A 24,306-nucleotide genomic window follows, 5' to 3' on the forward strand; every position below is an offset into this window, starting at 1 on the left:
CAATGGAACGGATCATTAATGTGAAAATGGAAAATAAAAACCCTAAAAGATATGACTATAGCAAAGAGCCACCAAGGGAGGCACTTAAGCCCACAAAAATCAGCACTCTCAGATGTCAAAGGATCTTGCCATTCTGCACCAAACTCAGCCCTTGCTGAGATGTTAAATATGTTTGAAAACCATTGGGGCTTTCACAGACATCAGGTGAGCACATTGTGCAACCAGGTAGCACAAAAAGGTTGTGCTCTAGGGCTTAATCCTTGTGTGCTGAGAATAGTTTTTTGGGTTTGTGCCTTTCTCTCCTCTTCCCAAAAAACCAATGGCCCCAGTGACTGCAGAAGAGGTGGCACTTTTGGGCAGCAATAGCATATGTAGCTTTTGGAGCTTCTGCTTTGCTTACTCAGCAGACACCTGTAATGCAGCCCTGAAAGTGGATAGAAAATGTGAATGTTTATAAATAACATGCCAGCTGGTGGGTTTAGGTACCACTTGCCACTTCAAGCCCCCAAGGGCACAATGCTCTGTCCTGTGTGTGAGAGGTTCTCTTTGCAGGATCTTTGTCCTGGTAAGTATAAAGTTCTGCAGACAGTTTCAAGACAGGCCCTTACAAAATCCCCACCAGAACCTGAGGCTTGCACTGAAGACAGTCTGAGGCTTTAATGTCTATGAACCAATATCAGGTATTAGGGAAAGAAAAGAAGCTATTGAAGACAAGATGTACTTCATCTGCAGCAAGACCTTCTCTATGAGATACATTTACTTTCTGCCACTGTTTATCTTCCCTCCACCCTCTACCCCCCGTCACTCCTCACTTCCCTCTTTTTACTGTTTTAACTCAGGACTTACAGCCCAGGATTAAATGCTGTGCTGAACTGAGAGGTGTGCTGTGTACTATATCAATGTGCTGGGGGTCTGGTGCTCTGTTCTTTCCCTCTGTTGTTGTTCATGCTCCCCAGCAGAATCCACACCGTGATCCTGTACTTAGTTTCCCTTGTACAGCACTGTCTTCAGGACCAATATAATACAAAAGGCCATCTAATAAAAAAGCTGAAGGAAAATTGGTTCAACCCTCATTCCTCATCTCCTTTTACAACATAGCTGTCGCTTTTCCATTTGTAGTAATCTTGCTTTAATATTTATGTCTCTGCTTCAGACACAGAGAGTTCAATGAGGACAAGTTATGAGTTCTCAATTTCACTGTGGAAGGTTAGATGAGAGCAGGGATCTCTGGTATTCCTGAGTCCATGGGTCCCATGGGAAGATCTGTCTGCAGCTGGGGGCCCTATGAGGGATCACTCCTTCCCTCTAGAGTAGCTGCAGGGGAGCTCGAGGTGAGGTTTGTGGGTTAAAAGCGTTCAGCTGCTTTTGCAGAGCTCCTGCTGCTCCAAGGGAGTCCAGCACAGCAGCATTTTCTGCTGGGTTCTTTCTGGACACAGCAAAAAGCCAGACTGCCCAGCAGACCTGTTGACAGTGTCAGACAGTTCTGGCACATCTTTAAGGTCCCTTCCAAGCCAAACCATTCAATGGTTCTAAGATTTTCAAAGACAAAATATGCCTCAAAAAGCTGTCAGAGGACTGTACCCCAAATGGGTTTGTTAGCTGTCCCCCAGAAATGAACCAGACTGGCATGGAGGAATACACTCCCATTTAAACAATGAGTCAAGGTGGAAAGGTCAGATTTTTATTAGAGCTGAAAAATGCAGAGTTTTTTCCAGGCACCAGAGCCCTTTTGCACATCTTTTCTGTTTTTAAGTTATGAAAGCAGGGAGTGCTGTGGAGAAGCTGTGGCTCTGGTATGGGACACTGGAGAGATGAAGGCAGCAGACAAGAGCCTTACACAGCTTGAGAGCATGGCATCAGTGCTTCCAGCTCAGAAATGGGCCCTATTTTGGGTCTGTATGAGCACAGTGCAAAAGTCAGCTCTGACCAAAGGGACTGGAACAGATGGGCTTGGAGAAAAGCAGTTGCCTCACAAGCAAAGATCCAAACCATGATTAAATAACAAACCTGACACAGAGATGGCAATGGACCCATTTCTTCTTACACATAATCTAATCTGTTAACCACAGGATCCTCATTAACCAAGCTGTCCCTATTAGAACAATAATCTCATTCTACCCAGAGAAGAAATGACACCCTCTTAAGGATGCTTCTGATCTCACTGTCTTCCACACAGGGATTTGCATCTAATTCCTGTTAAAAGTGCTCAGAAATAGTTTGTGTTGACCATAAACCCTTCAATATATTTAATTCTTGGTTATATGTGACTCAATAAAGTATTAGCAATCCTAAAGTAAAAACACTTTTAAAAACAAATAGAGCAAGCAAGTAGAATCTTGACACAAACATCATCATTTTCCGTATTTCAACAAGTTCAGCGACCTCATTAAGACCTTTGATATTTGAATTATTTTCTTTTACTTTGTAGTCACACTGGATAAGAACTGCATTCAAAGACTCTAGTAGAAAAATAAAAAAAGCTTTTGAGATGTGAAGTACACAAGTAGAAGAGCAAAGACTTTCACTTGGTCCCTTAGAGAGATTGAACTCAACTACCCATGACTGTATCTTCCACCACCATGATTTTAATTCAAAAATTCACTTAAATAAAAGAGAGTCCATGTTTGAATTTTTGGTGACCAAACCACCATGCTATTTCGGTTTCCTAAAACTCAGTGGCATGTGAGAAAGAAGAACCCCAAATCCAATTTGATCACAATAGGAACTTATCATTTGCCAGCCAGGCAAACTGAGATTTATTTTTTAGGCTGGCAAACTTCACTGAAAAAATTGAAGCTATCAGTGTATGCATTTATGAGCAGCTCTTCAGTCACAGATTATTGTTTAAATATGAGGGAAGGAAAGCAGATTTTTGTGTAAAAATCAACACCACTTTCCAGCTTCCATTATCATTAGAGCAGCACTGCAGGGAAATGATGGAAGGGAGCACTGTTCTGTGCCTTTGGAATATTTGAAAGAAAAGGATGGATTTCTTGTGATAGCACATCAGCCTGATTTGCAGTTGCTCAAATATGTGGGACAGATCTGCTGTCAGCTAAACACACGAGTGGAACAAAGGGGGAGTGTGGGATCTGTTTGGCTTTCCCCTGCTGCAGCAATCTGTGGGAACACGCTGCCGTTGGGATGTGCTGGAGACGCGCTCTGGCACCCACGCCACAGAGCAGAGCTGTGAGGACAAACACTCGGGAGGAAAGCTGAGCTGAGCCTGAGTGCAGCAGACACCAGAGCTCTTTCCTTGGAACCCCACCAGCCTTGCCAACCTGATGTCAGGTTCTCCATCACCGTGCGAGGGTCGCCTCCAGGCAGGGCATGCTGAGAATGAATTATGCATTCATATCCTCCCTCCTCTTTCCCACATGTGCACAAGCACACTCCAAGTGAGCAAAGGGAAGCGTGTGGGAGCTGCTTCTCGACACCACTGTTGTCAATGAGAATGTTCTGCTGCGAGTGAGGGCGTTGGTTCTGTGTCCCAGGAGGTTTGGGCGCATGAAGATGATATTGGGGCTGCAGGCATTGCAGGGCTCATCTTTAATAGCTTGCAGAGGATAACTGGCATAACTGAGATCACTATTTTATTACCCTCGAAGTCTGGCCACACTAACCTTGCAATTTTTAAAAGGCACTTTTTCATTGTGGTCTTTCAATGTAAAAGGCACTTATTTATTTTGCTGGGTTGAGTGGTTTCAAAGATTTCTTACTTTGGAATCTATATTTTCTCTATTGTTTTATTTGTGGTATGGGGAATAATTTGGTCACATGTGAAGCTCAGCATCGTAGGAATAGTTTTCCTGGAGAAGATGCAGTGTCTTCCCTCCTAGATGCCATGGCATTCTCCAGGGTCAGGAAGGCCTCTGAGATCTCTGAGATCTCTGAGACAGCCATCTGGGCTGCCTGTCCCCTTTTGCAAGTGGGAACGTGAGTCATTTGTGAGGAACATCTGGGGATATTTCATTTAATCAGATTTTTTACTGCTCTTGTGGCTTTGGGTATTAGCAATGCCTCTGCTACTTCTGTTCTCTGACAGAAGCACATGCAGCAGCTGAATCTCCTAAGAGTCAACTAAGCCATATTATTGGCTCCCTCCAGGGGTAGCTGGGTGAAACTTAATAGTCCATGAGATGCAACAAGTCAGTAGAAATGATCTAATGTCCCTTTCTAGTCTTAAACTCAGTGAAATGGTGAAAATTCTGCTTCTAAAGGAGATGGCAGATGAGCAGTTGCCAGGATCTCCTACCAGGCTTCCTCCCCAACTGTGTCCCTGGAGAGCAGTTCACTTTTTGCAGTCTTGTTTGCAGACTCTCAGCAGAATACAGTTTTCACTGCTGGAGACCAAATCCTCATTTCCATCCTTCTGTGCAGCCCATTTGCCCTTCTTCCTGCCTCAAATCCTACTTCAGCCCCTCTTTGTGGTGATGGTTTCTGAGAGAAACTTTTTGGGTTATCTTCCTTCACCAAAACCTAAAAGAGATATCTGTTTTATCTGACATCTGCCTTTCACCCTCGACAACATGGATCAGGTCAAACACCCCCTTGTAAAATACCTCCGACTTTCCTAATGCAAAAATCAATCTTGTTCATCTACTCACTCTGGTTAAGAGCTGCAGCCATAAAAAAAAATCTACCACGAATTTTTACAGACTCAAAACACCTCTTTTTCTTTCCTCTCCCACAGAGAAAATGTGCAATTTAAAGTTGTGATCGTTGATGCATTTACTGATGTATTTTTCCCTTTCTTGGAAGCATCTGCAAAGGTGGCCAGAGCTGCCTCTCTTCAGCTCCCAAATAAGTGTCCTCTCCTGTGTGTGCTTTTGGTAAAATCAATGTTTCTCTCTGATGTACATTCTTTAGCTTGAATATTTCCATATGAAAAGGGAGCTTCTGAGAGACACTGAAAGGACTAGAAATCCTGGAGCCTGTGGATTCCAAGTGACTGAATCACAGATGCCTTTTTCCTCATCTGAATTCAAGGACACTCAGCTCCCTGATGGCTACCATTCCACAGGGGGAGAGGGGCAGCCTCCCCTGCTTGTTCTACCACATCAGTCACTCTTTAACTAATTTACAATCTATTCTGACTTTGGTGCAAGTTAGGAAAGTTTCTAGAGCAGCCAGATGAGCTCTCTGCAGAGGTGAGAGAGCAGCTGGTTGTCACTGGATTGTCTCTTCAGCATAACCAGGTGACAATCTTGCTAATGCCTCTGCTTTTACCTGATTTTCCTTGTTGAGCAGCACTAGAAATCTCAGGGAGAAATCCTGTGCCTGGAGAGGGAGGGATATGGGGTGTCCCTGGGGCCTGATGCAGCACACACTGGGAATGCCTCAGCCCCAAATCCCAAACTGATCAATTAAACAAGATTGATCAGGGAGAACACAGTAGCAGTTGCCACGGTTATCAATCATTATGGACTACATTTTCTGAGGGCTATTGTAGAGGGAAATTCTTCTGTAGTAAATTACAAATTCGGTGTAGGATACAAGCTCAGGTACAGCCCAGAACTGATGTTCTCTGTCCTTTCCCACCCTGCAGCCCAGAGCCCATGAACAGCACATACAAACAGCCACAGATGTCTGCATTTGCATCCAAGCAAACCCTCCTCACTTGTGCTCACATCCTGGGGTAGGCAAACATTTATGCTGTTGGATTTCACCCAGATTCCTGCCTGCAGGAAGGAGCTTGAGGTGGAACTGTCCAAATTCAGCTGCTGGAGCTGGTCTCCAGGCTGACTGCAGCTCTCCTCTGCAGGAAAAGCTGGGCTGGGGCCAGCCAGCTGCTCACAGAGAGCCAGCACAAGGAAAGGGTGATGCTGTCACCAGCCAATTGGCCACAAGAGTTCAACTTCTTGGACCTTGCATTCCAGCACAATCTTCATGCCTTTTATGCTTCTTAATCTTTTTAGAAATCCATCAGTCAGAGGCTAGTGACTGCTTGTCTCTACAAAAACAAAGAGAGCTTAAAATATTTGCTTCCTCTACTTAAGGTTTACAATTCTTAGTAGTAGATTATTAGGAAGTTGCAGAGCAATCAAATGAGAACAGAATAATTAACAAATTTGCTTCATAAAACGATTAAAGGAAATGTAAAGAAGTTCCAGCAATCTCTTAGTGTATTAAATAACAAGCAAGTAATTTCTTTTTAGCTTTGCTGTGTAAATTCATTTGGAGCATCTGTAATTTAAAATAGCCCCGAGATTTACATAATTTTGCAGCCATTGCTTTTACATTATGCCAAGTTCATTCCCAGAAAGGTGGCTACAGCTCTCACTCTTCATTTTTCCAGATTAAGTGACACAAGAGTTTCTTCGTTTTTCTTTGGGAGATAATTTTTGGCAAGCCTTTTTTTTTTTTTTTTTTTTTTTTTTCTCAAATTATCTGCCTTGTCCATGGCCCCTCTTATCCTGAAAGTACAAAGCAAGTGAGGGTTCTTTCCAAACTTACTAATGATAAAGAGTGTTCACATTCCCAGTTGTCTTGGGTACAATCTGTTTCAAATGCTGGCACTGATGATGTCTCAGAACAGTGTAGGAGGGATGCCTGAGCGTGACTGAGCCACAGAGTTGAAGAAAAAAATAAAATATGTAAAATTATAGATTCCTTTTGAATAGAAAAGAAATCCAAGCAAGCCATGCCTTGCCTAAAAGAAAACAAACCAAGCCAGCTAAGTTTATTGTCTAGTTTATTAATTGTACTGGATTGTTCAGCTGTCCCGAAAATGTCTCTTTAATCATTCAGTGAGGCTGAAGCCTGGGTCTCTGGAGATCACGTTCTGATCTCTCACATATGGTATCTCACAGCGTCCATTAGACCCACTGCTCCAGTCACACGGAAACAATGCTCTGACTATTTCCATCTCTATCTGCTGCTTTTCTTCCTGAATGTGTCAGTCTCATGAAGAGGGCAGTGACTCCAGCTGATACAGACACAATTGCTGATTGCAAAGAGAGGCACTGCTGTGAAAATAAAGAGAAGAGGGGGTTATTTCCGTCTCAGTTTGGGCTTTCTGAGGTGTCCCTGCCCTGCAGAATGGCAAATTCCCTTGTGGGAGGAAAATGCTGAGATCACAGGTGCTAATCAGTGAAAAGAGGATGAGCGACCCTGTGAACAAACTGCGGGACTGGGATGCCCAAAAACTGGGCTCAGATCCAAGACAAAGGAAAAAAATTTCTTCAGTCTTATGAGATTCCATTCTCAGCTCTCAGCACCACCACAAAGCCTGGCTGCTTTGTTTCAAGGGTGAGAAGGGAGCAGGGACTAGCTTTGCACAGCGGGAAGTAGGATTTCTTGCTCTTCCCTCTGAATGTTTGGTGCTGGCAGTAGCGAAGTGAGGAACAAGACAGTCTTTTCCAGGATGGCTGTAAGCCAGCCAGAATTGACTTTGGGTCCCTGTTGGAGGCACAGAGCTCTCATGGAGCCCGGCTAAGGATGCAAGAAGCTCGTGTTCAGGAGGTTTTCTCCAGCCACACGTGCAGAAGGTTCGGTACTGGCAGTTAGCAGAAATCAGGTCAGGGGACTCCCGAGCAGTGCAGAGCACTTGCCAGGGGACCCCAGAATGTCACATCCAGCTCCTCAGCCTGCACTCGTGTGGCAGAGTGGGCAAGTGATGTGTGAAGTGTCGAGTCAGTATAAATGTCACAGCCAAAGGTCTTCAGAGTGACAAGAGGAGGAAACACTAGTGCCAAGAGTTCTGACACAGGAAAAGTGCTGTCACTGCCACCACCTCCAGCTTGGAGATTTATTGATGGTAACTTGGGATGTGCCATAAACAGGGGTGATATTGAATGAATCTGACTGTCTCAGGGGCTAAGTTTTACAACACAAAGTGTGAACTCTCTCTGTCTCGCTGAGATCCTCAGGCGTTTTCCCAGCAGCTCCCACGATCTCATTAAGTGCTCTCCAGAGAAGAGCTCCTACCCGAGGGAGCCCTCCCTGCACAGCACAGGGGCTGAGGACAGACAGACGCCTGCCAGGAGGACAGACTGACAGGAGGAGACCTCCCAGGACACTGCTGATACCTCACTGGGCTCACAGCCCTGTCTCCACGGCTTTGTGAGGAAACCAGAAATTGCCAAAAAGTTGTGCTCCCAAGTACCAACACACTCCCAGTGTCAGAGGCTCTGACTCAGAGCCAGCAGCTCACGCCCCAGGACAGATCTCCCTGGAGCTGTGCCGTGGCTGCGTTGAACCTTGGTGAACCTTTGCTGAGATGCCCTGTCAGAGTGGTTTCCTCAGCTGCTGAGGTCAAACCCATGGTTTCCCTCTGGAGTTGTTGGCCACAAAGGGCTGTGCTGCTGTGCAAAGGCTTTCCTTCTGCTCCATGAATGCTGCAGTAGCCTCTTTCTGCCAAGGGTTTTCCATGCTCAGATTACTCATTTTACCCCAGAAGCAGCAAAATCTTCAGCAGAGCCCTGAGGACACTGATTTCATTCTTTTGAGTAATTTCTTCCTATTAAAAGTAAAGCAGGTGTGTGGAGACCAAGGGCAGGGCGCTTCATGGTCACAAGCCCTGTTCTTCCCAGGTTGTCTTCACCAACCCGCCCACCTGGGCGAAAATTATCTAGTCCAGAGAGACCCTGCAGCTTATCTCAGGGAAAAGGTTTTTTTTCGGTGACATTGCTGAGAAGCCTTCTTGATTTTCTGCCCTCCTGACCCTCCCCTCTTCTCCTGCAGTCTGCTCACAGTTCTCCAAGGGTGTCTATGCCATCTTCGGGTTTTATGAGAGGAGGACTGTCAACATGCTCACGTCTTTCTGCGGGGCCCTCCACGTCTGCTTCATAACGCCGAGCTTCCCTGTGGAAACCTCCAACCAGTTTGTCCTGCAGCTCCGCCCCGAGCTCCAGGATGCCCTCATCAGCGTCATCGAGCACTACAGCTGGCAGAAGTTTGTGTACATTTACGACGCTGACCGGGGTAAGTCACAGCTCTGTGGGAGGGGTTACCAGGCAGTCCAAGACTGTGGTTTAGAAGAGTGTTACCTGCAAAAGTTGTGGGTTTGGGTCAGCCTATGCCTTCCCTGTTTGTTTTTCTTCTAAATATTCCTTTCTGCTGGAGGTAAGCATTTGTCGGAAATCAGGCGACCCCCGACTCAAGGAAGAAATGATGATGTCTGGCTCCAGATCAGAAGGCTGACGGATAGCTTTATTCAAACTATACTATTACATTAATATACCATTTAAAGAGATACTTACTATCATACTTACTATCTATCAACTAACTCACAAACTCGTGACTCTGTGCTGAGAGTCTGAGACACAGCTGGATCCGACTGGCCACTGAACCCAAGCAACCTTCACCAGAATCAAACCCAGCAATCACTTCAGGTGAACAATCTCCACACCACATTCCACATGGGAAAATCAAAGGAGCAGAGATAAAGATTATTTTCTCTTCTTCTCTCTGTGATTCTCCTGAGAGACAGAATTATGTCTCTCTGGCCAGAGAATGTGAATGTCACAAGCATTGTGTGTGTGTGTGTGTGTGTGTGTGTGTGTGTGTTGTGTGTGTTGTGTTCGTGGGGTCAGATCCGAGCCCCATCAACACGAGGGAAATACTTGATGTGCAAACAGTTTGGAATACAAAATGGGGAAGCTGTTTCTTTTCAATTGGTCCCATACTGAACTGGTCTGTCAAACTCAAGGACACTGAGTCCAGAGCTTAGAAACATGAATGGACACTTGCTCAGATCTCACCTAAGCCTACAGGCAGGTGTGAAATGTGTGTTTCTGGCAGAGAGCTTGGAAAACTCCAAATTACCCATGTTGCTGCATGTCAGTTTTCTATGTAAAAGAGCAAAAAACTGTGTGGGGTAATGGAAGATGTTATCTAACGTTTTAAACCACAAATAGGGCTAGAGAGCTCATTGCTCCATGATTCAGCTTTCCCAGCCCCAGGTGCCTTTAAAGCTCCTGGCTTGGAGGCTGCAGGCAAAGCAGACTTGTGGAGGGCAGGGCAGAGGTAAGGTGATTCACATCTCTGTCCTGGAAGTTATAATTATCCCCTGAAGGGACAGGATGGGCTTTAGAGACAAGGAGAAGGTATGAAAGCATCCCACCTGCTTTGTTTTCATGAGGCATGGGCACACAGGATACTCCAAATGCACAGGGTTATTTAGGGTTGTCCAGCACGATTCCAGAGAATTGCTATGTGCATCTCCTCTAGAAAGCTGTGCATGTAATTTAAGCAACATAATTCTAAAAGTAATGGTCTCCTGATGAGATGTTGCTGAGAAAGGAGCATGCTGGGTGTGATGGTGTGCTGTGATTGATGAGGGTGTCCCTAACCCTAGGAGCACACAGCCTAAGCAGATCAAAGATGAGAAGGAAACTATGGCTGAGAGAAATCAAATTATTTGGGTAGTGACAGACAGGACGATGGGGATTAGAGTTCTTATCTGAATCCCACAGCAGGGCCTGATCAACGAGACTGATCTGCCGATTACAAAGGAAAATCAGACCTGGAATCATCTATGCTAGGCCAGAAAAAGCAGGAGTCATTAATTCTAGCCCAGATGGGTTTGGGTCAGATCTAGACTATTAGCTGCTCTCTGTAGCTCTGCGGTACTCTCATGACTCTGTCTCCAGCCTGGCTTGAGGCAGCTACCCAGGCTGCCAGGAGGGTGGAAAGATGCCATTGCACAACTAAAACCTGGCTCTCCCCCTTCTCTTCCCACCCTAGGGTTGTCAGTCCTGCAGAAAGTGCTGGACACTGCAGCTGAGAAGAACTGGCAGGTGACAGCTGTCAACATCCTGACAACAACAGAGGAGGGCTACCGACTGCTCTTCCAGGAGCTGGAGAAGAAGAAGGAGAGGCTGGTGGTGGTGGACTGCGAGACTGAGAGGCTGAACATCATCCTTAACAAGGTTGTGTTGGTGTGGGCTCTGGGAGGGGTCTTGCACACAGGGTGGGAAGGGTTGTTTCTCCCTGGAGAAGTCCTCCCCATTCTTGCCTGATCCTTGTCTCCTTGTGGCTCTCACTGGAATTGGGGTGTGTGCCTTGCAAGCTGCTGGGCTTGCAGGAATTTCTCTGTTGTCTTACTGGGGAAACAGTAAAGCTGCAGGAATAGTACAAGCTCTCATGAATTCACACTGAGTGAGCTCCACTGCTCCATGCTCCCTCCTTGTTTGACTCCTTTGCTGAGCCCTTTACACCCCCTTGCTCCCAAATGAGTTTGCTTTGTGCTAATTCCTCCAAGAAGTGTGCACAGGTTGTGGCACCTCCTGATTCTGTGGAGTCTTTCTTTCGAGTTAAAGTGGAGGTGTGAATTGGCACTGCCAGATTCCTGGTCCTCCAGCCTCCATCTGCTGCACCAAATTCTCACAGCTGTGCCAGCAGGACAGCAGGATTATGGTACATCTGTCCTGAATGTGGATTTCTGTGCACAGGAGACAAATACAAGCCCAGGCGTGGGTTGGGCCCACAATTCAGCTCCAGCCACGAGACCTTTCCCTCTAACACCTACAGCTAAGTCCTTCCCCACCACTGGAAGGGTTTGGAAAGGGCAATTTGCACTGATTTACTCCTCATGATCAGCTCACTCTTACCTCATGCTGTCTAAGGTACCTGTCAGCTCTGTCTCACACTTCTGCTCCCCTTCTGGGACAGGGACTGACATTTCACCAGATGCACAGCTCAGGGACATCCAGAGCACAATCCATCCTTGCTGGATGTCTCTGGGTGCTCCTCTGTTATGTGGAATAACAAAGCAGAGAGCAGGTTGTAACCTCAAAGCAAAGGTCACATTCATGAAAGACAAAACAGGTTATTCCAGAGGGTAAAATCTTCTCTCTGGCTATGGAACAGCTGCGGTTGAACAAAATTTTGGACAAGACCTAGGCAGTGAATTTGGCTTTTCTTTAGAGTATATCAAATTTCTAGGATTAATAGTGTTGGGTTTTAAAGCCTGGCTTGTCTAAAAGAATGTTAAACTGTATAGTAAATTATCATCTAGTCTTCTTGATCTGAGCAGGAAAATAAGGCTTTCTTTCAAATTTCTTCACATAGCTGGAGCAAATGTTAAGCATAGATATAGGAAAAGCTATTTGTAAGAGCACTAAAAATCCAGATACTGTGATTATTTGTTTTGCAATGCTATAAAAAATATCAGTTCCCAGGGAGAAGAGGTACAAAGCTGTGTTTTACTACAAAAATTACAGAGCAATTCCAGCAGACATCTGTGCCTGAGAGGTAACACTCCAGTGAAGGATAGAGCTGTGAACAACTTTTTCAGATATGTGTAGCCCATTTTCATCCTTTTTAACATTCTTGTTCCAAGTCCACCAGGATTTCTGAGAGCCGAGGTGGTTGTCCCAGTGTGAGAAAGTAATGCCAGATTTTTCAGAGTATACAGATGACTGGAGGGATTCAAAGATAGTGTTCAGCTCATTATCATGTGCAATTCAGCTGGGACTGTAACTTGGGCTCTAACTTGGGCTGGTGTCTCAGCTCACCACACCAGCAGCCTCTGTGGGAATGTCACTGTGCTGTTTGCCCTGTCCCTCTGACTGTCCGAGGTATTCCAAGAGCTGCTTTAGCCTCTCAGGGACATTTCAGTGCATTTATCTTCTTCCCTGACAAGTCTGTCTGTCTCTCAGCAGCAGTGGATTTGTGATTTGTGAGCAGAAGAGCTGGGGATGACTGTCCAGCACATCTGCCTCTCACACCCACACCGCTGCTTTTCATTTTCCCTTCATACACAAAACACAAACAGCACCAGTGACTCCAGCAAGGCAGCCCTCAGCTGTGGAGGAGCTCTGTGTGTTAAAAATGACCTGATTTCTCTCTGGGAGATTTCTCTGTGTCGTGTCTCAAGGGTTTGATTTATCTTTGCTGAGGTACCTGTCATTTGTGAGCCAGGCTTTGGATCAGGGCAGGTTGCCATGGGGTTGTGCTGTGTATCCTTAATGGGATAAGTGCTTGGTGGCTTGTGTTCCATCAAAGCCCTCTATTGTTTCTTCCTTGTCTCTCATTAAAATGAGTGACTGGAATTTCTCCTCTGCCAGTGTTTCACTCTGAGAGGATTTCTCTCTAATAGATGTCAAACTCGCCCATTAAGAAGTGGGTAATGAAACCTAGGTGGCCCAAGTGAGCAATCAGCATGCAGCCCAGCACAGCCTCTCGCCACAGTCAGGAGGAGTGATAAATGCTATTATAACCTCAGCTTGCTACTGCTGTCCGGACACATTAGGACTGAGCAAGCATTTTAAAATAAATTAAGATCACAAATAACTGTGTAAAACACAGGAAACGAGCTTCATAATTCAGGTGGATGGGCTGTAAGATTAACAGCTCAGGGAGAGCTGGATGGCAGCCCTCTCCGGTTCATCGGCTCTGACACCTCATAAAATAACAAAGGAGAGTTGGGGCTGAAGGAGCCAATGCCAGCTATTGGTGATGCTGGAGAAAAGGGGAATTGGATCATAATTCTTAGACATCCCAGTGCACCAGAGATTCTCCTTCCTCCTGCAAGGTCTGGGACTTACTGCAAAGGTCAGTCTCAGCTGATGAATGGAAAGGGGCAAGTTTGGTCTGGTTTTGCTTCTTAGATCAGGCAGTGGAAGATACTCAGAAAACCACCCATCATGAGGTGTAGGTAGCTTTAGGTAGACAGGATTTTTCTTAAAGCTCCAGACACCTCAGCAGAAGCCACACTGAGGGATCCTGTGCAGGGAAGCTGGTGGGGCTGGCGTTAGCTGTGTAAGGAACTGCTTCTAAATGAAGCTTTCATTGGCGTTAATTGCCACCCCCACGTTAATGCTGAGAACCAGATGAGTTTTATTATGCATACAAGAGCACTTCATCAGAGAAGGGCTAAGGCAGACGAGCCAGTTGCACAGAGCAAGTGTCAGCTCATTTATAATCCATTTGGAAATCCCTAAATGACTGTTCAGGATAATCTGGGACTGCTGTCCCATGGGGAGGATCAGTCTCTGCCCACATCTGACGCTTCTCAAGTACCTGCTGCCAGTCTGGTACCAAAGAGAAGTCCTGGGTAGACTGATTTCTGGTTGAATCTGACACAGCAGTGGTTTTATGATCATTCTGGCTGTGAGGATCTTTCTGTCCTCACTGCAGTTTGTGCAGATTTTGCCTGTGCCTGTTGGCAATGCAGGCAGCAATTCAGAATCAATTCATATGACAATGGAAATAAGAGGTAGTGTTGCCAGCCAAGAAACCTAATGGAAACAAGCACAGTTCTCTCAGAAACTGGCAAATCTTGTCTTTGTACAAGCTTTGATGGCATGTTAGTTTGGGCCTTTTTTTCCACTTTATTCTTTCTGTTTGTAGAGTGGCTCAAATGCAGATGGTATCTGACTCTAGTAAACTAGTAAGAATTTAACAGTGCTGCTGGAAATCAATAGAGATGAATTTCAATGGGAAAATGGAGTCAGGAAGAATAATACAGACCTTTTGGTTTATTTTTCTGTACTCTTTTTAAATCAAGGGAGAAAAAGACATGGGCTATCTGATCAGTGCCTCTATTCCCCCCAGTCACAGGAAAATCTGCAACAGGTGGAAAAGGAAAAAGCTAACATAGAAAAACTCAGTTGTTACAGATTGGTAAGCAGTTGAAAGAAAATAAAATCCTGAATCTGCAGTGTCAGGGACAAAGAAATAAGTGGCAAAGCACATATACTGGGACACCATGCATATGAATCTATAAGTTATCTCAACGAAGATGCAGGGGAATCTTTCTTCTGTGCCTTGCCCAAACAGCTTCATTCTGGAAATGCAATTTGAAACTACACTGGTGCACAAAATTTTACCCATAACCTAAACTTCCAGCCAGCTCTCCCAGGCAGGTGTTTGCAGCAGGGGCTGTAGCTTGGAGGATGTGCAGGATTGCTCTCTAGTCTTGCCTAATGTTTCAGTTGCATTCATAGGACACACGGACTCCAACTCCCCATTTGCTCCTTTGGTGTCTGATGTACAAATCTTGTTTTTTCCTCCCCTAGCCTGTAGGAAACAGGTTGGTTTGGTTGTTTTCTCTCCCTGCCTGTACAATGTTCTTGGGGATCTTGTCCTTGTCTAGTTTCAGATTTGCTGCTCAGGTACCATGTGTGAAAGCTCTGGCCATCCTTTAATAAGATTGGGAGCTTTTCTTTTGCTATGTCTGCCTGCTCATGGCTGAATAGTCTCAGCAAGGAAAAATCAGAGTGAGAAAGGGCAGATAACTGACATTCTTCTTCTTTAGTTGCTGTCTGTGAATTATGCTTGCTTTTTATCTTGCAGATCATCTCGCTTGAAAAGAATGGCAATGGGTACCACTACATTCTGGCAAATATGGTGAGTTACCCTAATTGTTGGGGTTTTTTTCTATCTCACAGTTTTGTAAAGCACTGTATTTATAATTACTGAGCTGTACACTCTTTTTCTCATCCACCTTCTAGGTAAAATAATATACCAAAGTCTTTTGCTGTGCTCTTCTTGTGGAGTTTTCCTTCTTGAGCCAGCAGGATTATCTGCAGGGTATCTCCAAGTGTTCTGGGCTTTTGTAATGGTTTGACCTTGGCTGGATGACAGATGCAGACCAAAGTAATTTTATCACTCCCCCCTTGGTGCTAAATGAAATCTGACTGTCATGGCTCTAGGGAAAGAATTGAATGCAAAGATTTCTTTAAGGAAAGGATTCTCCCTTTAATGCAGGGAGGTGCTGCCTGAGGACAGAGCAGCACTGGGCAGTGGCAGGACCATCTTTCTGGAGGATGGAAAATTTCTTTGCCTAGGGAAACTAGGGGAGAGGCAAGAGAGAGAAATTGAGGTTTTCCACAGCAGAACTCCTACCCTCTCCTCCCCAAATGTGTCCGTCCATCCAGGAGGATGCACAGCAGAGGCTGGGCTGCTGCTGGCAGTCTGGGGCTGAGGCTGCTCCCCTGGGACTCCTGTGTCCCTGTGGGGTGAGCCACGTGCAGGCTCTGGACGTGTTCTTTCAGCACAGAGCTGCATCTGGGAGGCAGCACGTCAGCCCTGGGGTAATTAAACTTTAAACTATCAATTAGTCAAGCATTTGCTGCCCTTCTCCTTTTCTCAGTCCCAAGATAACTCTGTAATTTACCAGGCAAAAATGGCCACATCATTACCCTGCAGTGCCCTGTACTGACCCTGCACCCTGTGCTGGCTGCCTACCATGTAATTACAGAGATTAAAATGTTACCTTGTGCAGGGGGAGACATGCAAAACTACAGAGCAGCCAATAACTTCAGTTGCTAATTAAAAAAAAAAAAATATTATTTGCCATAACCCAGGTCCTGGATGTTTATGAAAGTCCCATCATTAAAGTTAAGCAGAAAAGTGAGCTGGAGTCACTGGAGTGAGCATGTCTGTGCAATTTTAAGTACACCCACACAGAAGGCTGAATGACAATATCACCTCTTCCCCCTGCACAGTTTCATAAGGATAAATGCATGGAAGGCATGAGGTGAACTGAACTTACCCTCAGGTGTAGGAGATTTGAAGGACATTTCCTTCTGTGTTAGGATACCACTCTCTCCCACCTTCACCCAGACAAAGTACTCTTGTCCCATCTTTAATATGTTCTCTCAGCCTCACAAATGCTAAGAGGACAGAGCTGGCTGGAGGAGATTGCATACTCAGCCAACAGGGTTTATAAATAATTAACTTGGAGCAAAAGGCTTTTCATTTCTCCAGACCCTCTGCAGGGACATTCTGCCTCCCACTGCAGTGCAGTGGAGGGGACCTTGAACCCCACAGTGTCTGACAAGACCACCAGAATTCACTGATGTTCTTCCCAAACAGTTTGGATTCTGGGGAGAAGGAGCAGAGTGAAAGGAATTCAAGCTTTACCTTTGGTCTTCCCTGCTCCCTAAAACCCAGCATCACACAAGAGCCAACAGTCAGAGAGGAGAATACTTAAAAAAAAAATAAGAAAGAGTAGGGGATAATCAGACAACATGGGAAAACTATTTCTAAAAAAAATTCCTGGCACCCCTCAAGGTTAAGAAGGTCCTTTCCAGGGCAGAACAATGTGGGCAGGTTCAGACACCAGAAGCCAAATCAGCTCCTGTAATGTGTTGCACCTATACTGGATGATGGGTTTAGCAAGGATAATGGCAAAAAGGCCCTGAAAATCCCATGTTTCTGAGAGCAGCAAGGAAGGACAGCAAGCCTCCCTTAGTGGGGATGGCCAGGGATTTTATAAGAGCTTGGCAGAAACTGGCATCTGGCAGGGTTAAACCCTGGTGCGAGGGCTCTGATCCAAGAGATCACAGTAGGTTTTACCCTCTTCTGAGGACATCTCATCTCTGGATTAGAGCCTTCAGAGGGTGTAGCGTGCTGTAATTTATTCCCACTGACTCACACTCATAGTGGTAGACCTTAAACACCCCTCATTTTCCCCTGCAGACATGTCCTAGGATGACAGGATGCCCACACACACTCGTACCCTCGTGCGCGCCCGCGTGCCTGGAGAACAGCCCTGCTTTGGGGAAGTGCCTCGCTCTGGAGCACCGAGTCCTCAGAGAATAAATTAAGAGCTGAAACCTGGAAGTGTTGGGTTTCCAAATGAGTTATGTTTTGTGCCCTGTGCTGGCTGAGGTAGTCCTGAGTTTAGGACTCTCACCCTGTATGAAGATCAGGCCAAGGGAATCCTCAGCTGGTTCGTAGCCACCAAGTTTCCTGCACTAGCTGGAGCAAGGGGAGGAATTTTCAACACCTAACCTACTTGGGCATGGAAAAATGGGGACACAGTTATGGAAATAGAACACTGGAAGCCAATATTAGGAAACATTTCTGGATAAATCTGCTTAAATTCCTCTTTTTAGCTATATGCTTCCTCATACCTATACACAGCCAAAAATTCCGAGCAGCAGCACACCACTGCCCAGTTGCAGCAGCTTCAAACTGGTGTTCCATCAGGAACGTAAAATGAGTTTCCAAGGCAATGAAGAGGCTGAATAAGGTCTAAAAGATACCATCCATAGGCACATTTTGGAATGGAGGAATTCCCTGTCTGGGCACAGCCAATCCATGAGCAGAGTCACTGCCTTGCACTGGCCTTGCTGTGTGTTTGCCCAGCAGGTGCTCTGGGTGAGCTGCAGTAAAGCACTGAGCAGAATTTGACAGCAGCAAGTGAAAGCTGGTAGCAGGAACAGCTTTCTTTTTCAGTGAAATTGCTGTTGCCAAGGTGAGACAATAATATTTCTGTGTTCACAAACAAAATGAAACCATTCTGCACCTTAGGCTATGGGCAAACATTCTTCTCTGAACCTGCTACACCTGCTAAAGACACAACTTCTCATGTCTCCCCAGCCCTGCCTGTCCCAGGAAGGTCTGACTGCAACTGGGGAAGGATTTCTGTGAGCATCCCTCCCTCTCCTCGAGCCAAATTTGGCACTCTTCATGGCTTTTGCAAATTGATGAAATTCTGCTCTTTAACTGGTACCCATCAGAGTTATCCCAATGAACTTTTACCAGAGCTAACCTGGGTATTTGTCAGGTCCACGGGCAGCTTGCAGTCATATCTCTCTCTCTCTTTTCCCCTGTGGAAGTCAAAGAGATTTGGCAACTTTTAAAAGTGTTTGTTTCTGCGAGTCTCATTTTTCTAAGCTTTGCTCTCAGCCTTTGAGACCATCAGTTCTAGCAACCACAAAGAGGAAAAAAAATATAGTCAATACTATCAGAGGAACAAGCTTAGAAACTTCTGGGATTCCTTTCTTTTGATGTTCAGGCTTTTTGCCCATAACCTTGGCTTTGTGAATCTGTTTGTCCTGCGCCATGGATGTGAGCTGACTGCTGTCAGTAGTGGGAGAGCATCAGCTTGGGCAGAGAAAAATCTTTTGTCATTAAATAAGTGACATTCATGTGACCTGTCTTTAAAGGAAAATATGAAAGACAGATGACACATCCAGTGTTTTAGCTTCTTTTTTCTTCCCTGGCGCATTAGTCTGAGTTGTTCTTTCGGCAAGTGTCCTTTTTTTTTGAAGATGAATAGATAAGTGTATGAGATTGCTGATGGCAGGGGTAGCAGAGAAAAGTAAAGATAAAAACAGTGTTGATTAGCAAAGGTAGGCACTTTTTCCTGTGCCATACTTCACCAGCCTGTGTCAGCACTGAGTTAGGCCATGGACACTTCCCTTTGCTGGCAGTTGTGGTGCTGGTGGAGGTTACCAGTGATGCCTTAAGGAACCTAGAAATAAAACAACACACTTTCTAGAGAATATAGTATAGAGGTAATATAAAGGTTGGTCTTTATTGGAGGCATGCAGAGGCAGATATGGAAAAATGTTCACAAAATGCCCACGGGGTGAATGGAGTGTTGTAAGTTTAGCAAATTAGCATAATTGACAAAAATTACCAATTAGGAGCCCAAGAGGTGATGCAATTTGCCCCAGTTCAAGCATCTGTAAATCCTCCCCGCTCAGATGGAAACTAAATTTTGTTTATGAAAATGTGTCTTGAAGAGCTGTTCTTCAGCCTTGCTTCTCAGAAACAACCAAGATAGGATTGTGGCCTTGGAATGTGTTTTGTCTTTCTGCCTAGGGAAAAGGTAGGGAAAAGTACTGAGAGAACTAGCTACAGATACAATAGGCCACAGTTACAAATACATGTGTAAAAAAAAATAGAGAATATATGAAATCAAAGGAGGAAAAAATCGTTTGGCATCATCACTTCCTCCAGCACAGCAGCTTTGTCAGCAGAGTGGCCCCTGCAGGAGTCAGACAAGATGTGCTGGGTTTATCCAGCTCCCCTCTGGGCTGGATGAGGAGCTTTGGGGTTTTTTGCACACGAAAAACAGAAGCAAGAACTTCTGCCCCACCAGGGCTGAGACTCAGCAGGGCTGAGACTCAGTGTGAGACCAAGACTGGGTGCAGAGAGGGAAGAGGAACCCTCCCAGATTGGCCATGCACAGGCAGAGAGCTTGTTAGACCTTTCTGCTTCCTGAGAGGTTGGTGCAAGTAGACTCACGAGACAAATTAATTCTCTGTGCAGAGAAAGACAATATAATATATCAGTGAAAATTTTGCATTTCACTTCTAAACAGCTTTTCTGTCCTGACTCAAAAATTATCTAGCAGCAGAACCCCATATAACATTATCTCATCTGAATTACTGATAGTAAGAGACACAGCAGTGCCCTGAATTAAATTTTGCTTGAACTTGAGTGTCTCATGTATAATAAAATTATCTGGTTTGATACAAAACTTGCCCACACAGGATAATATGAACAGCAACCTTGGGAGGATTTTTGCAGTAGTTAATGAGGGCTCAAAAACATGAGTGACTTACTGTGGCTTAAAAAAATCAGAACATCAGGTGAGTAACTGACAGATTAAATTACAGCTATTGGAAGGAAAAATGTGTTTGCTTAAACTGCAGCAAAATGGTGTTAAACTAACAGGTTTCCTCAGCCATTTGCAGTCTCCTAATCCATTACCCCAGCTCGGCTGCAAGTGGCAATGTGTAAATCCATAGTATCTGCCTCATGGTGACTTCATTTGTCCTCTTTTCTAGTCAGAACATGCTTAGCTTCAGCTTCCTCGACTAGATTTATGCTTCTGTTTGCTAGACAAAATATTCCATTACTGATGTTTTGGTCCTTGTAAACTGGGATCAGGTCATCCTTTAATCATATCTTTGATTGAATTCATGGCATCTGCCACTGCACGGCACATTTCCCAAACCTTTAAATCAGTTTATGCCCTGAAAGCTCTCTAATGCACAAACATCCACCTAGAACATCCCTTCCCCTGCCTGGACTGAGCCTTCTGACAAGATGTGAATGGTCATTTATATCCACAATGTGCTGCAGCTGCAAGATTGGGCAAATAATATCACAAAGAAAATCTGCAGAGCTGCACCAAGGAAAAGCTGCTGTTCATCTCCAAGCCCTTGTGCTTAAAGCCTGGATTCTCACCTCACTTGGTTTGTGTTGTATGAGGACAGAACCCTCTCACCCAGCTGCAGGGCTGGGAAGCTGTCTGACAGTGCCCCCTTCTCCTGTCTTTCTTTTCCCTTTCTTCACGTTCTCCTTAACCTCAGTGAGGACTCACATGTTTCGCTGCTGCAATGGGATTTGGCACATTAATAACTCTGCAGAGGAGTGGAAGGCACCGTGGAAGGAGACTGGAGCAGATGGACTCTTTTTGGACACACCCTCCTTATTAATACAAAGTGATGGGAGTGAGGAATGCTACTTCACAGGACAAGTTAAGCTTGAAGATAATTTGGGGTATTAGAGATGCTCTGCCTGGAAACACTCCATTTCTTGCTCCCTGCAGTAAGTCACTGGTGTACCTTGGAATGACAGGAGCCACTTTGTATTCACTCAGCTGATCTACAGCCATTCAGAAGCAAAAATTTTGCTTTGCAAAGTTTCTTACAATCATAAAATCTGCTACAAGGAAGTAGTCTGGCATTGCAAGTCATGCATTTAAACAGAGCTGGGCCAGTTTCCCGATGCTGCCACAGGTTTCCGTGGCACTCACCCAAGCTCAGGGTGAATTGCTTAAATGCTTTTAGCTTGAAAATAAATATTTCAGTGTGCAACCTATTAAAGAAAAGAGAAAGCAGACTCTAGTCTCTTCATCCCAGACAGAAAGAGACTTAAAAAACCTAATACTCCTTGCTGGGATGAGGGGACTCTGTTGGCTTCAACCAACAAGCCTTCTCCAGGCAATTCAAGAGAAAGGGGTGGTTTTCCCTCTCCTCATTCAAAGCTGAATTTGCCAGTCTCAGGGGGAGATCTGGAGAGCTCAGAAGAGGCAGCAGGAGGAGAGAAAGCAGTACTGTTTCTCAGGAACGTGTCTGTCTTCAAGGAGACTCTCTAATGTTCTTTATCCAAGGAAAGGAGGAGGTTTGGAGCACAGGCAGGGAGGTTTTCAGCTGGGCTGTGGGGTGGCTTTTGAGCTGCTGAGCCACAGCCTACCCAGAGCTCAGCCCGTGCTTCTGCAGCTTCAAAGGCATCACAGGAGGCACCTGCAGGGAAAGGGCCAGCAATTAGTGTGAGCTCAGTGAAAAACAAAGAGAACCTGGAGGTGTGGGTGCATTGCCATGGGCTGGGAGGGTGTCCCACAAGCAGCTGTGCCACCAAGGGTCATCAGTGTGCAGAGAGGAGGCAGAGGTTTAGGACAGTGAGGCAGTGAAATATGAGGGTGACAGGAGAGATGCAGGGAAGTCAGTGAAGCTCCAGATTTGAGGAGGGTCATGGACAAATGGATGAGGTTTTCCCTACACTGACAGCTGCCTGCACTGCCCACTCAGTGTTCTGGCTCCCCACAGTGTCCAGGGTATAAATTAGGAGCTGGTTCATCTCTGGAGGGACTTTCCTTTCAAGGCAGATCCTTTGTGGACCACTTAATCAAGATGGATTCATGAGGCCCATTTCAAGTCATCAGTCTTCCTGCATTATGCATTTCCTTTGATGATTGAGCCCACAAGCAGTGGAGAGGAATATAAATGTGTGACTTGCTGATGCCTCTCCCAGCAACCAAGGCAGCAAATGGGACAGTAAAACAACTTTTGGCTGAAAACTGCTTTCAGTTTAAGAACAGCATAAAGAACAGATGCATCAAGGAAAGCACAGGGAGGATAAACCCCTTCCCACCACTGTTTTCTATTTGAAGCCACAAAGGTCTGTAATAGCTGTCCATATAATTTACCCACAGCAACCCCGTGCACTTAATTGCTCTGTGATGTTCATTAATGCAGAGAGGAGCCCGTGGTATGGGCTAAAGAGCAAATTCTCTGCTTTGAAGGCAGCCTGGCTGCTGCTGGAGCAGGGTGCTGCAGATGCTGTGAGTCAGAGCAGGCTGGAGGAGGCAGCGGCCTCAGCCCATCGGCACGAAGGGACCAGATTTTTGTGGTTTATTGTCAGCCTGCTCGTTCCATGGCATGTGCAAGGCAGGGAGGCACATCCTCTGCTTTGCTGAGGTGGTTCTGTGCAGTGAGCTCAAGCCCAAGGGACAGCTGATCCTGCCGTGGGGTGGCTGATGGATGGTTTGAGGTTCCCAGGGATGGCTGTGCCTGCAGGAGCATTGTCTCCCCTGGAGCACCCACACCCTGGCACTGGCCCTGCTGCTCTGGGTCCCTCTGGGTCCCTCTGGGCTGCTTTTCCTGGGGGGCTGCAGTCTGAGTCTCCATATTCCTCCTCTTCCCCCCTGGGGGATTTCAGTGCTGTGCAGGGAGGACGAGGCTGATCCCTGCATGTCCAACAGACACGTCCCAAATGCTTCAGGTGTCAACAGCTTGAAGTCACACACAGCCAAATTCCAGGGGTTCAGTTTCCCTGAACTGTGCTCCAGACACAGCTGCAAAGTGGTTTTTTTTCAGTATTCTCTGGTAAATTTTAGAAACAGTTTCAAAACCATTTGCTCACTCCATGGGACCACGTGGAGTGCATCCTTCCAGCACTGTTCGGTTCTTGCTGTTCTTGGTTGGATGACAGAGGGAAGCATTTCTGGGATAGTTCTTTCCCAAACTGGTTGATGCTAAACATATTCCTGCAAAAGCACAGCTGCTGCCCCTTAGTTGTGGGTTACAGTCTTTCCTTAGCCAAGTTTTAAGAGTTTATTTTCTGTTTCCCATATACAGCCAATTGAAAAATAAATAAAAATTCTCTCTTTTTTTTCTTTTTTGAAATATGCGTCTATAGTTAGTACAAAGTGACAGCTGATTGATGATTTCTTTAGTTGCAAATATTGTAATTCTCTTGTTCTCCTGTTTCCTACAAGCTCTGACTGATATTCCAGAAGGAGAGATAAGCATGTTGAATTCTTGCTGCCACTTTGTCAATAGAAGCAACTTCAAAAACCAGTCTGCATAACTCTTGATGGTTTTTGTTCATATGTTTGCTAGCAAGAATTCACCTGTTCAGGGAATTATTTTCTAAAATATTTGACCTCCAGATTTCCATGTTCATTGTCTGTCATGTTCCCCAGACCTGCTCTGAGCAGATTTCAGTGTGGTGATTAAAATTCCTTTGTAATTAGGAGCATTCCTATAATGTCCTTGTGCTGGGGCATGTGAAGGAGGAATAACAGGTGAAAACAATTATTTCAGCTGTTGATAGCAGCCCAAATGCAAAGCTGTCTCCAAGGTTAATGATGTTCTCTATGGTCCCAACTGCCTTAAATGACTGGAAAATCTTCAGGGGTCTCCACACTTTTTAAGAACCTGAATTATATCCAAAGTCAGTGGGGAAAAATTAGTACAGTTTTTAGGAAGAATTAATTCTTGTCATCTATTCAGATTATTTTAAAATTTTGTGCAATGAATCCCAATTTTTTACAATGCGTCCCAGTGAATATTTTTGAATATTTGCTTCAGTGCTTTAGTTTTA

General features: G+C 45.3%; 1 protein-coding gene across 5 annotated transcripts in view; it reads left to right on the forward strand.

The window, feature by feature from the left end:
- The window catches only part of GRIA1 (glutamate ionotropic receptor AMPA type subunit 1), a 117,508-nt gene that overhangs the window by 44,341 nt on the left and 48,861 nt on the right, over positions 1-24,306 (forward strand). For all 5 annotated transcript variants that reach the window (XR_012058104.1, XM_002198371.7, XM_002198393.7 and 2 more), the window contains exons 3-5: positions 8,686-8,925; positions 10,690-10,874; positions 15,244-15,297. Coding sequence is in view for 4 of the 5 variants with exons in the window: in XM_002198371.7 (XP_002198407.3) it covers positions 8,686-8,925; positions 10,690-10,874; positions 15,244-15,297 (479 nt within the window). In the remaining variant the exon portion in view is untranslated. The remainder of the gene's footprint in view (positions 1-8,685; positions 8,926-10,689; positions 10,875-15,243; positions 15,298-24,306) is intronic.

The sequence above is a fragment of the Taeniopygia guttata genome, chromosome 13 (assembly GCF_048771995.1).
Source record: "Taeniopygia guttata chromosome 13, bTaeGut7.mat, whole genome shotgun sequence".
NCBI lineage: Eukaryota > Metazoa > Chordata > Aves > Passeriformes > Estrildidae > Taeniopygia > Taeniopygia guttata.